Below are 16,065 nucleotides of genomic sequence, written 5' to 3'. Positions count from 1 at the left end.
CACCCCTCTCGCTGTCAGCTCTTGTGATACAAGTAGCTCACTCTGACCTCTGGGCTTGTACTTCTTATTTGTTTTGAATGACAGGACATGTATTTCTGAAAAACTGCCCATGAAGTTCCAAATTCCCACCTGGAGAGTGTATTGATTTATTTACATTTTTTTCCTTCCCTGAATTCTTTCCAAGAAAGAAGGAAAGAAAGAAAGAAAGAAAGAAAGAAAGAAAGAAAGAAAGGAAGAAAGAAAGGAAGAAAGAAAGGAAGGAAGAGAAAGACACACATACCAAAAAACAAAACATTATTACTGGGGATACCAGAGTAGGATTTTAGAGACATGCTTTGTCCCATTGGGAACTTTATCCCCACACTAAAAATTCAGTAAATATGAGTCTTCGCATCAGTGGCTTTTGCAGCCTAGTTTTTTAGAGTTCATTTTCTTAATGCCAAGCTCATAATTTTAAATGCCAAGCATGGAATGTACATGGGTAAGTAGGTTGGATGTAACCCCATGGCTTTCTAGAGCTCCTAACGAATAGTGGCAGAAAAGAGAAATTAAAGAAATCAGTTTATCAAAAGTAAACAAACAGGGGTGCCTAGGTGGCTCAGTCGGTTAGGCGTATGACTTTGGCTCAGGTCATGATCTTGCAGTCTGGTCTGTGAGTTCGAGCCCCTCGTGGGGCTCTGTGCTGACAGCTCAGAGCCTGGAGCCTGCTTAGGATTTTGTGTCTCCCTCTCTCTCTGCCCCTCCTCCACTTGCACTCTGTCTCTCTATCTCAAAGGTAAGTAAACATTAAAAAAAAAAAAAAAAAAAGGAGGAGGGCGCCTGGGTGACTCAGTGGGTCAAGTGTCCCACTTCACCTCAGGTCATGATCTCATGATCTGTGAGTTCAAGCCCTGCATCGGGCTTTTGTGCTGACAGCTCAGAGCCTGGAGCCTGCTTCGGATTCTGTGTCTCCCTCTCTCTCTGCCCCTCCCAAGCTCACACTCTGTCTCTCTCCCCCCTCTCAAAAATAAATAAACATTTTTTAAAAAACTAAAAAAAAAAAATTAAAAATAAATTATGATAAATGTTAAAGATTGAAGTACAGAGAACTATGAATTGTGTAATAAAGAGAGATGTTTTCTATCTTTTCTTTTTTTTAGAAAATTTTTATTAGTTGATGGAACACTTTGTTTTTGTTTGTTTTTCAGATTTTTATTTAAGTTATAGTTAGTTAACATATAGTGTAATATTAGTTTCAGGAGTAGAATTTAATGTTTCATCACTTATGTACAATACCCAGTGTTCATCATTACAATTGCCCTCCTTAATACCCACCCATCCAGCCCATCTCCCACCCACCTCCCCTCCATCAACCCTCAGGTTATTCTCTATTGTTAAGAGTCTCTTATGGTTTATTTCAAGGAGGGGCATTTTCTACCCAGAGGGTGCAAGACAGGCTTCCTGGGGAAGTGACTTAAGCTGAGCACTGTAGGATGAGTAGGTGGTGGTTACAGGAAGGGGATTGGAGGCAGAGGTAAGAGCAGGTTCCGTAGGGCTGGAGGATCTTGGCATTAGGAAGCGAGCAGACACCAGTGTGGTTGAGTGGTTAGTGCTTGAGCTGTGGTGAGAAATCTTCTGATATGTGAGTGCAGAGGTTGCTTTCTTGCACTGATGCATATGAACCGTTTGCCAACAAGAACCATTGTTGTTGGTTTCTCATTTGCTTGGTGATTTTTGATATTCCTCTTGCCCTGGCATTTAAATACATAATGCAAGTAGTTTTCTGTCATCAAAAAGTCTGGGAAAATGCTGCATACATTCTGCCTAGAAGTAATCATGCTTGCAATCAAAGTAATCCATTCCCAGAGACAAAGATAGAGACCCAGACTGCCCATTCCCTATAACCCCAGATAGTGATTTTTCCTGCATTCTTTAAGCCATCATTTAAAAGTGTCTATAGCACTTTGGAAGGTTTTGTATTTATTATTGACTGTTTTAACATATATGAAATAGACTATAAAGGAATTTACCGAATTTAAAGGAATATAATAGAACTCTGATTTGACATCATTATGCTTTTCGCATCGTTTTCTGGTGTTCCTTAAAAAACAAAAACATGTATTTGGGATTTAACTCTGCGCTTTACTGACCACTTTGTTTTTGTCTTCTGCCTCTTCTAGTCTAATGGGATTGCAGCCATCATTGCTATTTTGGTGTTACTGCTACTACTGGGCATTGGTTTGATGTGGTGGTTTTGGCCCCTGTGCTGCAAAGTGGTGAGTAAGGAGGATTTTCAACTCTACTTGTTTGTAAAGCAGTGAGATGTCAAGTAAGGCCTGGACTGTGAATCAATGCCACTTGGTCAACAACAGCAAAGTTTCAGTTAGCAAATTGAATTTTAGGAGCTTTTATTACTATAATAAGTTCTAGAAAACATGCATGCCAATAAATGTTTCTTATAAAACTTCATCTAAAAAACATTTCAAAATGAAGCGTGGAGGGAGAGGGCGAGAGGGTAGGGGAAGAGGTAGTAGGGATAAAGGGCTTTCTACTCCAGTACAAAAGAATTTCCAGTAAGTTGAATGATACTTTCTGTTGGATTCCTGGGGAGAAGTTGCTAATCTGTCAGGTTTTCTTGTCAGTTGCTTATTGAATCTTTCATTACCTCTTTGGAAAATCTATTTCAGGACCATCTCTGTTTGCCTCTCAAAAAAACATTTTAGAAATAAATTGTGTGCAGATGTTAGGGTTGCACAGACAGTTTTGAAGTTACAACAGTTTATTTGAGTTATTTTTCCTGTTTGAGTAAAACCTTTGAAAGACTACAGGTTTATATTTGTTTTCTATCGCAACTTGAACAAATTGCTCTGCATTCCGTGGCTTAAAGCAACACAAACTTATTATCTAACAGTGATTTAATCACATATCCAAGATGGGTCTCACTGGACTAAACCGGGCTAAAAGGGAATGGCAGAGTTACATTCTTGTCTTAATGCTCTGGAGGAGAATCTGTTCCCTTGCCTTTTCTGGCTTCTAGAGACCACACACGTCCCTTGTTTCGTGGACCCCTTCCTCCATCTTCAAAGCCAGCAACATTGCATCTCTCTGACTATTCTTCTGTAGTTGCATCTCCCTCGGGTCTCAGCCAGCTGAGAAAGGACCTCCAATGTTAGGAAACCATGTGAAGAAATTGGACCCAGCTGGATAATCCATGATAATCTACCCTCGCAGCATCCTTAACTTTATCATATCTGCCAAGTCCCTTTTGCTATGTAATGAAAATTATTCATAGTTCCAGGGACAGCTTTGGGGGGACCATTATTCTGCCTACCACAGGATGGAATGTTGAGTAATAAAGTTCAGCACATTTATGGGGCACCTGGGTGGCTCAGTCAGTTAAACATCCGACTTTGGCTCAGGTCATGATCTCACGGCTTGTGAGTTCAAGCCCTGTGTTGGGCTCTGTGCTGACAGCTCAGAGCCTGGAGCCTCTTCAGATTCTGTGTCTTTCTCTCTCTCTCTCTCTCTCTGCCCGTCCCCTGCTCACACTCTGTCTCTCAAAAATAAATAAACATTAAAAAAAAAATTTTAAGTTCAGCACATTTCACACAACCCAATTTGGATTGTTCAAGTTTCATAGAAAAGATTATCCTGAAGAAGCACTCATTCAAAGCATACCTCCTACTTAGTTTGATAGTATTCTTTTTATTATCAGCGTATTATGTAGAACTTTATATTCTATAGATCACTGTGGTGTTGTACCTAATATTACTAGACTGCCTTTTTTCTCCCTCACCTTTGCTAATTCCAAGTTCCTTATAACTTAAGGCACTACTTTTTTTTTTTTAATTTTTTTTTTTCAACGTTTATTTATTTTTGGGACAGAGAGAGACAGAGCATGAACGGGGGAGGGGCAGAGAGAGAGGGAGACACAGAATCGGAAGCAAGCTCCAGGCTCTGAGTCATCAGCCCAGAGCCTGACGCGGGGCTCGAACTCACGGACCGCGAGATCGTGACCTGGCTGAAGTCGGACGCTTAACCGACTGCGCCACCCAGGCGCCCCGATTAAGGCACTACTTTGCATCACTCCTGCATTTATTATTAATTGTACTTCAGTCCGTTTTCATGAGTCAACTTTACAATCCTTTATCTCAGAGCAGTTGGCCCATATAAGAGGTATAGAATTAACTCAGACAATGGTAGAGACAAGAAGCATCCTGTCTCTTTGCTGAACTAATCAGTTTCCTGCCATAGCAGTTTATGCTCAGACAGTTTCCTGTTGTAATCTCGATCATCCTAGATATGGCTATTTTCGGGTGGCTAACGTTCTTGAGTCAAATTGAAAGCAGAAAGGTGCCCTAATATGATTTGCGCTCCTTGATTTTTTAATTTAAATTTGGCCGTGGTGGATGTCCTTTCCTTCCTTACTTTGCATTTTCATTTATTATTGATCAGAGGGCTCAAAAGCATCGAAGTATACGATTTTTTTAAAAGACGTGTGAAAACTAAAATGGGCTTCTTTGGAGCATTGTTAGATGCTCCAAAAATGTGGGCAAAGTTTAAATGGAGAGGCATGAGTGTCCCAATAGCAACATTTGTAAAGCACACTAAGAACATAAGGAGGAGGGATTTACCAGAGTCACGGGATTGTTTCAGAGAAACCTGACTGGGCTGATGACCCCACACTGACTTTTGAATAATGAATAAGATGTTTGCAGTTGAGAGAGATTTCAGATGAAGTGTGTGTGTGGAATTATACTGAGTTATTCTGGCATGCTTTGGGGAGCACCAGGCCGAGGCTTACCTAGTGTGCCAGTGAAAGGGAAGTGTGAAAGATGGTTTGGGATTTAGGTAGGAATCTCATTTAGGGAGGCTTCCTCTGTCTTTTAGGAAGCTTGAGCTCCCCCCAGGGATGATGAGAAGCCACTGGAGAGATTTGTTCAGTATAATCCCCTGAAAGAAGCTTTGCTTGCTTTACAGCAGTGTCTACTCAGGTCTGGTCCTGGTGAGGATTAAGTCTGTATCCAGCTGAGTTTCCATCAACAATTGAAATGGAAAGCCAGTGACAGATGATGCACCTTGGATATGGCCAAAGCAAAGGAATGCTAACAAAGTGCAGATAGGAGTTAAGGTAGAAGCTAAGTGAGCTAGGGAAAAATGAAGAGGTGATGTGACGAAAGGGGCACAGGGACTTTAGCCTTGTGAAACAATCTTGAGAGTGTCAAAGGGTGTTGTGGTGCAATTGCAGGATATTTGTTTTACTTTGTTCCTTTTAGAGAATATGTTTGTGCAATGCTGGACTTAGAATGGAGTTAGCTAAATAATTCTTTGCAGTTAAATTATTAAGGATCAATTTAACTTTGACTATTGTTACCAGTAATATTACTTTCTAATGTGAAATGAGATGCATTTATTTCAGCTTGGTGTTGTACAAATTTTGTTTTGTTTGAGTGCTTTTAAAGTACTAGTGGCAGGGGCACCTGGGTGGCTCAGTTGGTTGAGCATCCGACTTCTGCTCAAGTCATGATCTCACGGTTTGTGAGTTTGAACCCTGAATCAGGCTCTCTGCTGTCAGCACAGAGACAGCTTTGGATCCTCTGTCCCCTCTATCTCTGCCCCCACCCCACACACTCTTGCATGCCTTCTCTCTCTCTCTCTCTCTCTCTCTCTCTCTGTGTGTGTCTCTCAAACATAAATAAACATTTTTAAAAAATGAAGTACTAGGGGGAAACATTTAAATTTAATGTTTCTGGGGTGCCTGGGTATCTCAGTCGGTTAAGTGTCTGACTTCAGCTCAGGTCATGAATTCGCTGTTTGTGGGTTTGAGCCCCATGTTGGGCTGTGTGCTGACAGTTCAGAGCCTGGTGCCTGCTTCAGATTCTGTGTCTCCCTCTCTGTACCTTCCCTGCTCACGCTCTGTCTCTCTTTCTCCACCTTTCTCTCTCAAAAATAAATAAACATTAGAAAAATTAATCTTTCAGCTGAAACATGACTAAAGAGCTTAAAAATGTCTGTTCTCAGGCACATTTAGATTATGTCCATGGTCCACTTCCTTGGGGATCACATGCTCAGGGGCTCTTATAAAGATAGAAAGCCTTGATATAAAGCTCTGAACAGAGTCCATAATATTTGTCACACATTCTCAATCATTTCATATTTTATGTAAATATCTTATGAAGTGATTTGTTCATTGTTCAGAGATTAAAATTTCAAAATTTCACATTTACCTGATCAATAACTCAAAAATGACAGTGTTCCTTATACTTCAGACAGTGGTTCTCATTTTTTTTTTTCCTGCCCCAAATAACCAGAAGGTCTCAGAGCAGTAGTGGTAAGATTTCCCATGGTGATGATTCTCCCTGAAGGGAAAGACAGGGCAGTTTCTCTAGGATTCAGTGCCATTTGGAGAAGCCTGTGGGGTTTGCTGAATAATGGTCTCTAAAGATATGCAGGTCTTAATTCCTGGAAATTGTGAATGTTATATGGCAAAAGAGACTTTGAAATGTGATTAGATTAAGGATCTTGAGCTAGGGAGGTTATCCAGGAGGACCTACTGGTGGGCTCTAAATGTAGTCACAAGTGTTCTTGTAAGAGGGAGACAGAGGGAGATTAGCCTACTCAAGGGGAAATGGCAGTGTGACCATGGAAGCAGAGACTAGAGATGCAACTACTGGGCAGGGAATGCTCACCGCCACCAGGAGCTCAGGGAGGCAAGCAACAGATACAGTCCTGGAGCCTGTAGAAGGAACCAGCTCTACTAATACCTGATTTTAGCCTGATAAGACTCAGTTCAGACTCCTGACTTCCAGAACTGTAAGAAAATAAATTTTCTCTGGTCTTAAGCCATTGCAATTGTGGTAACTTGTTGCAGCCATGTTAAGAAACTAATACAGTTCTTAAATGATTCTGATATTCCCCAGGGTTGGGAATGACTGCCCAGGGCTATTGATTTTGGCAATTCTTATGTAACACGTCTTCGGAGCAGCTCGTTGCAAAAACTGTTCACGGAGTACAAGAGGTTGTAAAATGGAAGACAATGAAATATTCTTTAAAATGTTAGCAGTGGTTCCAAGGCTATTAAGAAATCAATATGCATTTTTAAAAATTAGAATTACGTTTCTGTTTTGTTCTGAGTAACCATAAAATAAATGTGCATAATGTTGTATATACTGAGTAGAAGTTACTTACTGTTTCAGAGTGACAAGGAATTTTTGGGAAGAAACAGGTTTCTAATTTTCAGAAGTATTCAAGGCATATATGTCATTAGAACCATTTGACAACAGGGATCCATGGACGGTCCCCTCGGGGTGCTTGTTATTTGCTAGAAGAGGCCAGTACCATCCTATTCATATTCAGAAACTGAACCACTGAATTCCTTGAAAGCTAGAAAGTGACCATTTTACTCTGGAAGGAAAAGCAAAGAATTCAAACATTTAACTAAATATGTCTCTGAAACTATGACATATACTTCATTAGCTGTACCAAATTAGCATGAAGAACAAGAAACACATCAAAATCGTAACTATCCCCTCTAGAATATTTTATATTAAAATTTTAACCAATGGGTGCCTGGGTGGCTCAGTCGGTTGGGCATCCCACTTTGGCCTAGGTCATGATCTCTCTGGTCTCAAGTTCTAGCCCTGTGTCGGGCTCTATGCTGACAGCTCGGAGCCTGGAGCCTGTTTCAGATTCTGTGTCTCCCTCTCTCTCTTTCTGCTTGCTCCTCCCCCACTCACACTCTGTCTCTCTCTTTCTCAAAAATAAATAAACATTAAAAATAAATTCAAAAATTTACCCAATGGTACATTTTTGGTGATACTTAAATGAAATTAAGATTAAATTATTTATGTGATCATTTGTTGAACATTTCTCTCACTTTATAGTGTACTAATTTCATGAAGTCAAGTATTGTGTGTATTTTAATCATAGGCGTGTTATACATTATCTTCTTTGAACTGTTTCAATTCTTAAAACACTTGACATCTCTTTATCTGGAAGACGACTTCAAAATAGGGTAATCTGTTGCCAGTTTTAATCAAAATTCTGTCAACTATGGAGAAGCATTTTGCATGAGAGGATTTATGGTATACTCTTAGTTCTTTGTATGATTTTCACTGATTTTATTTAAAAGGTATTCTTTATAATGTATATACAATAGGAAAGGTGGCCTTTGCCATTTCTATACAACAAGAAGTAAGACACAAGTACATAAAATTGTTTATTATTTTTAAGTTTTTTTTAATTTTTAAAATGTATTTTTGAGAGAGAGCGAGAGAGAGAGTGTGAGAAGGGTAGGGGCAGAGAGAGAGGGAAACACAGAATCTTAAGCAGGCTCCAGGCTCTGAGCTGTCAGCACAGAACACAACACAGGGCTTGAACTCACAAACCACGAGATCATGACCTGAGCTGAAGTCAAATGCTTAACTGACTGAGCCACCCAGGGTCCCCAAGAATTTTTTATTATAATAAAACTCTGAAGTAGAAGCAATTTAACTTTAGTTGCTTCTATATACACCCCACAGGGGTTTCAAACCTGAGAATTGTGAACTTGGGTGGGAAAAAAAATCTTTCTTTTTACTTCCAACTGAAATTTATCATTTCCTTCATTTATAAATGTAGGCCGCTATTCACAAAACTATTGTCACCAATAGTATTTACAGGTATCCTATATCACATACAATTCTTCAGATATTTTTGAAATATCTTTTACAAGTAACATAACTTCAAAATTAGGATAGTTCTCAGTTCTCATTATTTAATGAATTAATAAAGTAGCATATATTTCTATATCAAAAATTTGTGTGTGTGTGTGTGTTTACAGAATTGATCATTATATTTCAATATAATTGGATTCCTTAAACCTTTTTTATTTTAATGTCACTTAATTATTCTGGGAAGAGATCCATCGGTTCACCAGATTGCCAAAAAAGGGCATAGAATAAAAAATGTTAAGGAAAAACCTGTGCAATAAAAAATCTGTCCACTCACAGACTACTTACTGGGCACCTAGGTGGCTCAGTCAGTTAAGCATTGAACTCTTGGTTTCAGCTCAGGCCATGATATCACAGTTCCTGAATTGGAACCCTGCATTGGGCTCTGTGCTGATAGCATGGAGCCTGCTTGTGATTTCTCTCTCCCTCCATCTCTGCCCTTCTCCGGCTTGCTGTCTCTCTCAAAAAATAAATAAATAAACATAAAAAAATAATGAGACTACTTACAAATTTTAAATCTTTCAGTTCTGTTTAATGAGTGTTTTCAAGGATAAGAGAGAGAAAGAGGGAGAGAGAGAGAGAGATCATTTAAAATGTTGCAGAATAGGGGTACCTGGGTGGCTCAGTCGGTTAGGTGTCTGACTTCGGCTCAGGTCATGATCTCACGGTTTGTGAGTTTGAGCCCGGTGTCGGGCTCTGTGCTGACAGCTCAGAGCCTGGAGCCTGCTTCTGATTCTGTGTCTCCCTCTCTTCGCCCCTCCCCCACTCATGCTCTATCTCCCTCTGTCTCTCAAAAATGAATAAAAGTTAAAAAATATTAAAAAAAATTAAAATAGGGGTGCCTGGGTGGCTCAGTTGGTTGAGCATCAGACATCAGCTCTGGTCATGATCTCACGGTTTGTGGGTTCGAGCCCTGCACCCAGCTCTGTGCTGACAGCTCCAAGCCTGGAGCCTGCTTTGAGTTCTGTGTCTCCCTCTCTCTCTGCCCCTCCCCGTCTTGTGCTCTCTCCCTGTCTCTCAAAAAACAAATAATAAAAAAAAATTTTTTTTAATTAAAATGTTGCAGAATAGTGTCCTCTGTGTACCAGAGCTTTCCATGACAAATAGAAATCTGAAACAATGATAGTTGGAAAACTACCTAATAATAATCATAGTAAAAGAGTCTTCATGCAAAGCTGAAATTTTTAGGCACTATCATTAGTGAATTATAGAGTGTGTTGGGTTTGCAAACTATTCCGTAAGGGGAAAAGTTCTCATTTTGTGTGAAGTTATTTCTTACCATCTGTTTAAGAGTCTGTATCCTGCTCATTGAGGATCCTCACATCCATCCTTTAGAGCTGCTTTTCTTTAGCAAAGACGTCAGCTGCATCCTTCCTTAATCCTTAAATTTAAAATGAGGGCAGGAGAGGTTAAAAAAACCTATCATGTACTGAGTCATGAGTGGAATAGCAGAAAATATGGGTGTTTTCATCATTGTTTAGCTTAGAAGTTCTGTTGAGTTTATGACAGATTTGTTTTACTGCCAGGATGGCAGAAATGATAGTCCTATAGTTGTATCATTGGAATATCCAGACACTCTGCAGAATTACAGATGTAAGGCTAATGAGGTGGCAAACAAAGGCTTTCTGGAGTGTTGTCAATTAGAGGGTGTTCTACAGCTGCAAATAAATATCTGAATATGCTGGAAATGATAAATGTTCACTTTGCTCTAGTGTCCTTGGCCAAAGTTCTTCATCCTCAAGGGAAAATTGCAAGCTCGTTTTTCCTTGGAGCATTTAAGACTTTACATAAAGATCTCATAAATCTTAATTTAAAAAACCATTTTAAAAAGTTATCTTTTTAAAGCCCAATTTGCTTATAAGTAAGTTGAGCTTTCATGATGAGGATATATCTGACTGCAGCTCCATGGAATCATTTTCTTAGCCAGCAACAGCTGTGCTGTTCTTTCTAAATAGTAATAATGCTTCTATATTGCACTTGTCTTTTATTGTTGAGGAGGGCTTTTGGTGCCTTTATTGAGTTACTTTGAGAATAGCCTGATTTTTTGGGGGGGAATGCACAATAAAATAGAAGTAATTTGAATTTTAATATGCCTTCCTTGCACCATTAATTAAAATGATTTATGTTTGGTTGCCTCCTCGAAATAGAGTGTGATGTTAGTACTTACAGCTTCCATGGTGATGTTTTCCAACAGAACATCATTTGCGAAAACAGGGTATCAAACTCTCCCTGGTATTAGTTTATTTGCTTTGACAGCAGCACCTTTACTTAACTCTTGGCAAAGTACACTCTCACACTATTCTTCCCAATCCCCATTTGGCGCTTTAAGTTATATTTATTGTCCAGACCTCCCACCAGCTCTTTATTTGTTCAGAGTAGGAATCTTTGATCATTGATGAGTGTGTCAAGGAGAAGAGGAAAGGGGGGATGAGATAAATCAGACCGTATTTTGATCTGGGTGATGAAAGGATCTAACTTGGTGAGATTCAGGGGAAAAAAAGTCCCAGATACGGATGTAAGAGAACTTTGTGTTTATGCACTTCAGAGGAAAGGCACCACACTTGCTCTCCGATCTTATCAAAAAGAAAAGGAGAATGAAAGGAAGACCCCATATATTTCAAACAAACTTTTCTAAACACTGAGAGTGACTTCTCTATTGTTTGCGGGCTCTTAGTCGCTTAGATGACATTGCTGATAAATTGGGCATTTGTTTTTGTCACTGGCAAGAATCAGTCCTGAAACACGACTTGATCTACAGGCGTTGTACAGTATCTTATTCTTTTTTAATCCAAGGCAGTTCACTGTTGACAGTTCTTTTCACTCTTTTCTGAATATTGGAACATATGATTGCATCAAGCTGGCTGCAGGCTCCAGTGCTGACATTTTCTAGCGCAAAGAATGCCCACATCACTCGAACATTTGAAAAGTGTTAATGAGCGGATCAAAAGGACTGTTGCCTGAAGCAGCTAACTTTTTTTTTTTTTTTAAGAAATCGGCTCTCCTCCAAACTGAAATCTTCATTCTAGCAGCTAAGTAGATGAGATGTAATCCTCCCTGATGATGATAATAACAAATGAAAAAAAAAAATTGGAGGAGAATCAAACTCTACATATGGTTCATAAAGTGGTGAAAGTGTTTTCCAGAATCTTCAATACAGAACTAAAGGATGCTAAGTGGAAAAAATCCTGGCAACTAGGCAATATTATGCCTTTTAAAATCTGCAAATTCTCATAAAATATGGTGCATATGAATACATCCTTTTCTGAAATGGATGTGTTCTTGCACTATTTAGTACAAGAATGGGATTCTCATGACTGTTATTTTTAATGTATTTACATTGACAGTAAGGTTTCCTTTTCTCCTGCACTAGTGTTACTGAAATGTAGGGATATCAGTTGGACACAGATTTTTGCCATTTTGGCTTTTGAACCAAATGGCTTCAGATTATTTTCACCGTCTTTGGTTACTTATGAGAGCCTGTAATAGAGTGGAGGGGGGGGGGAACATTTTGAAACATCACATAAAAGCCGTTTTATTTCTTGTTCCAACATTTCTAGGTCAGTGATGTTGGGCATATTAATTAACAAGTTATGTCTCTATAAAGTGGGAATGATAACCTCTATCTTTCATAGTTACTATAAGGTTTAAATTAAACTCTATCTCTCTCTCTCTCTCTCTCTCTCTCCCCCTACCTACCTACCTACCTACCTTCTTATTCATCCACCCGTCCATCCATCTATCCATCCATTCATGCATTCTAGCAATTAACAGATACTCAACACATCTTAGGTCTTTTTTCTTTTCATCCTTCCCCTTTGCAGTCCAAACCTTATTTTATTTAAAAAAAATTTTTTTTAACATTTTTTTAATTTTTGAGAGACAGAGTGTGAGCAGAGGAGGGGCAGAGGGCAGAGAGAGAGGGAGACACAGAATCTGAAGCAGGCTCCAGGCTCTGAGCTGTCAGCACAGAGCCCGATGCAGGGCTCAAACCACCGTGGGATCATGACCTGACCCGAAGCTGGAACCTCATCCGACTGAGCCACCCAAACGCCCCATTCCAAACCTTATTTTAAATGGATGCCATGTGGCAGAGGAAGTTGAACTCAGAGTTTGGAGATAGATGGACCTGGGTCCTGGATTTGAGTCCTAATTCTGTTTTCTCTTTGTGCATCGCTAGACAAGTTATCGAAATTAGCATCTCCCTCTCCTTATATTTAAAATGTGGACAAGTATGGTAACTGCACAGGGCTACTATGACAATAAGGGAAATATAGAGCATGTGGCATATTGTAGCACCAGTAAAGGGTGGTTGCTGTTAATAGTCATAACAGCACAGAGATGAGCCTGAGCTCTGGTTCAGTTTCTGAAGGTGCTATTCGTTGTGGTGGTGGTTGTGTCCCTTAATTTACTAGATCAAAATTTGATGTAGACAGAGTTTTAAGGGGTGTATTTCCATTGTTAACAATGTAGAAAATATACTTGCTAGAACTTCAGAATCAATTGAAATTTATAAGTCATACATTTAGTCATAAATGAGATTACACATTATCGGAAAAACAAACCCTTATGTTCTTTTCTGGAACCAGGTGGATACAAATGCATGTTGATATATGGCCTACTTAATTATGGAAAGGCCTAGAAGCAAAGACCTGCTGGAAAAAATGTGATACATATTTTTTAAGTGTTCTGTCAGAATTTTCATGTTGGAAATGACCTACAATTAATCAAATTTATTTCCCAGATGAAGAAAGTTAGGATGGTCTAACATCTTCCCACCTGCCATTTAGTTAATTAGTTCTCTGATTTTATTGGTTGAAAGAGAAATTTGATGCTTCATTTTTTTTTGAAACTAGCAGTGTTTTAGTTTCATGGGAACCTGTGTCTATTTGCTTATCATTTATATATTTTTTCTCAGTATTTTTCTTTAAATGTAGAGGTTGGCTACAAGCCTTTGTGAACATCCTCAGCTAGCTCCTTCAGGTTACTTACAATCATATTTTTAGTATCGCTATTCTCAGAGCACTTTCTGAGGAACTGGTGATACTTGTAAAGAAGGAGAAATGATTATTGCCCTTAAGAAGTCTACACTCTTATGGGGTAATTGAAAAATTCCCAAATAAACATATAAGTCCAAGCTAATGAAGCATGAATGATTCAACTGTGCAGCAACATTTATTTTTAGAAGTTTTCAAGATTTTAGATAAAGCAGTAGAAAGTTGGGGGAATGGTTCCGTGAAGGTTGGATGGGACTTAACATGGAAATGGGCATTTTATTTGGGGCAAGCAAAATAATCTTCACTTTTTCTGGAGTAGCGATGCACATAGGGATGTTTGTAGATAGGATGTGAGGGCATAACTGCATCATACTGATGCATTTGAACCATGAGAATAGAATTGCTGGTTCACATATATGTCCTGTACTGAAAAGAAGCTTTGGTTTTCCAGGTTGTGGCTTATAAAAAAATGCAAAGATGCCTCTTGTTAACCTATTGTGAGTCTGTTGGCAGTGGTCATATGAAGAATTTATATTAAAACTCAATTTGCCCGTATAAACACTAAAACTAGATGCTATACAGGATAATGAATATGACAAGTATGATGTAAAAAAGGATGAGTCATGGAGGAAGATTTTTCAGTAATTTTCAGGAGGATATAATATAGAACCAGTTTGGGGATACTGTTTATGTCCTCAGAAATATGTATAAAAGTACAAGATGTATAGGTAATAAGCAGAGCAAATATGAAATCTTTATGAGGAAATGAAAAGGAGTTCAGATACAACGTACTCACACTTAGTGGAATGAAATATGTACCTTGGTCTTTTTCTAGTGAAAAACTCTAGGGAGTAGTTTAAGGTAATTTGCAAAGCTAAGAGTACAAGCATCATTTGTAAGGATCATCCAGTACAATTCACTAATTCAATGATTTCAATTGTGGTCATTGGAACCATTGATCCATTTTGACCAGAGAAACACTTAGGCTACTGTTAGAAAAATATACCTAGTTACACAGGTTAGAATGAGGGATGGGTCGGAGATAGAAAAACAAGATAAATGTCTAGTTTAAGTAAGTAGAGCATGTGGACATTGATGCCAAAAAATCTATGGCAATTATTGACTACCAATCAATGTTATCAGTGTGTCATTAGTTAAAATGCATAGAATTGAAGTAAAAACTGGTGAGGGTGCATCTGTTTTATGTGAGTACCATATATTTACTTATAATGGCTTGGTTACACTTAAAATGCTATTATCAGTTCTGGAAAGCCTGCTTGGAGGTATTGATCAAAAGAATATGTGCTAAAGAAATGGACCAAGATGACTGAATAACTCAGAACCATTGCATGAAAAATTGTTGTGATGTTTAGCTTCCAGATGAGTAGGCTCAGTAGATATATAGTTATTATCTTAGTATTCAAAAATAGGAACTGCCCTCTTCTGGAAGAAAGATTAATTGTGTGTGTGTGTGTGTGTGTGTGTGTGTGTGTGTGTGTGTCCATCCGAGTGTGTGTGTCCACATCCTAGGATCTGGACTAAAGAGTGGAAACTACAGAGAGAGAGGCGCTTTGGCTTCTTTGCGGGGGGGGGGGGGGATTTCAAATGATGCAAATTATTTGCCAATGGAATGAATTGCTTTGTGAGGTAGTGAATTTCTCTTTATTACGGGAATTCAAACATAGTTGGACTACAACTTGGTGAGAGGTTGTCAGAATCTTGAAGTTTTGGTTGAATGTGCATTGGAGAAGTTGAAAAGTGTACTAGATATTTTTAAGGTCCAGAGAATTATGAGTTTATGATTTTAGGTGGAAATAGTGGGAATAGAATGCAAAGAATCCTTCCTTCTTCCCTTGTTCTTCCTCTCCTTCCTTCTTTCCTTCCTTGTTTCCTCTCTCTTTGTCCCTTTCTCCCTTCTTTTTTTTCTTCCTTTCCCATCTCCATCCTTTTCCTCTCCTCCTAACTTCCCTTTATTCCTTCCTTCCTTTCTTACAAAATAGAAAACCTATTTTGTGCCAGACAATTTACTAAGTACTGGGAATGCACTGAGGAACAAAGCAGACATGAATTTCCAAATAGGCATTTATGCATATGAGGGGAATCTTACCTGCATTGGGGAGATTGGGGAAAGTCTTGGGTGGGAAGGTGAGGGACACAGAGAGAGAAATATTTCAAAAAATCTGTTGGACATGGTAAATGATTTGGTGAAGTCATATAGAAATGAAGAAGAAATTATTGATTATGCAAAAATTTTGAGGCTGCAACTGGAAAAAGTAATTTACTTGAAAGAAACATGGAAGAAGAGTTGGATTTTTGAGTGCGAAATGTTAATAGATACAGTTTTTACTGATTGCGTTTGGACATGCAGTTTGGATAATGAT

The 16,065-nt window shown here is 38.8% G+C and overlaps 1 protein-coding gene across 1 annotated transcript in view; it reads left to right on the top strand.

The window, feature by feature from the left end:
• Positions 1-16,065, top strand: part of ANTXR2 (ANTXR cell adhesion molecule 2) — a 154,892-nt gene that overhangs the window by 72,589 nt on the left and 66,238 nt on the right. The window contains exon 12 of the mRNA XM_047091046.1: positions 2,160-2,255. Coding sequence (XP_046947002.1) covers positions 2,160-2,255 — 96 coding nt within the window. The remainder of the gene's footprint in view (positions 1-2,159; positions 2,256-16,065) is intronic.

Source organism: Lynx rufus, unplaced genomic scaffold (assembly GCF_022079265.1).
Source record: "Lynx rufus isolate CCGP_SWC_20201006 ecotype Redwood Valley unplaced genomic scaffold, mLynRuf1.p SCAF_3, whole genome shotgun sequence".
NCBI lineage: Eukaryota > Metazoa > Chordata > Mammalia > Carnivora > Felidae > Lynx > Lynx rufus.
Note: the sequence above shows the minus strand (reverse complement) of the source record. Positions and strands in the feature narration are given on the sequence as shown.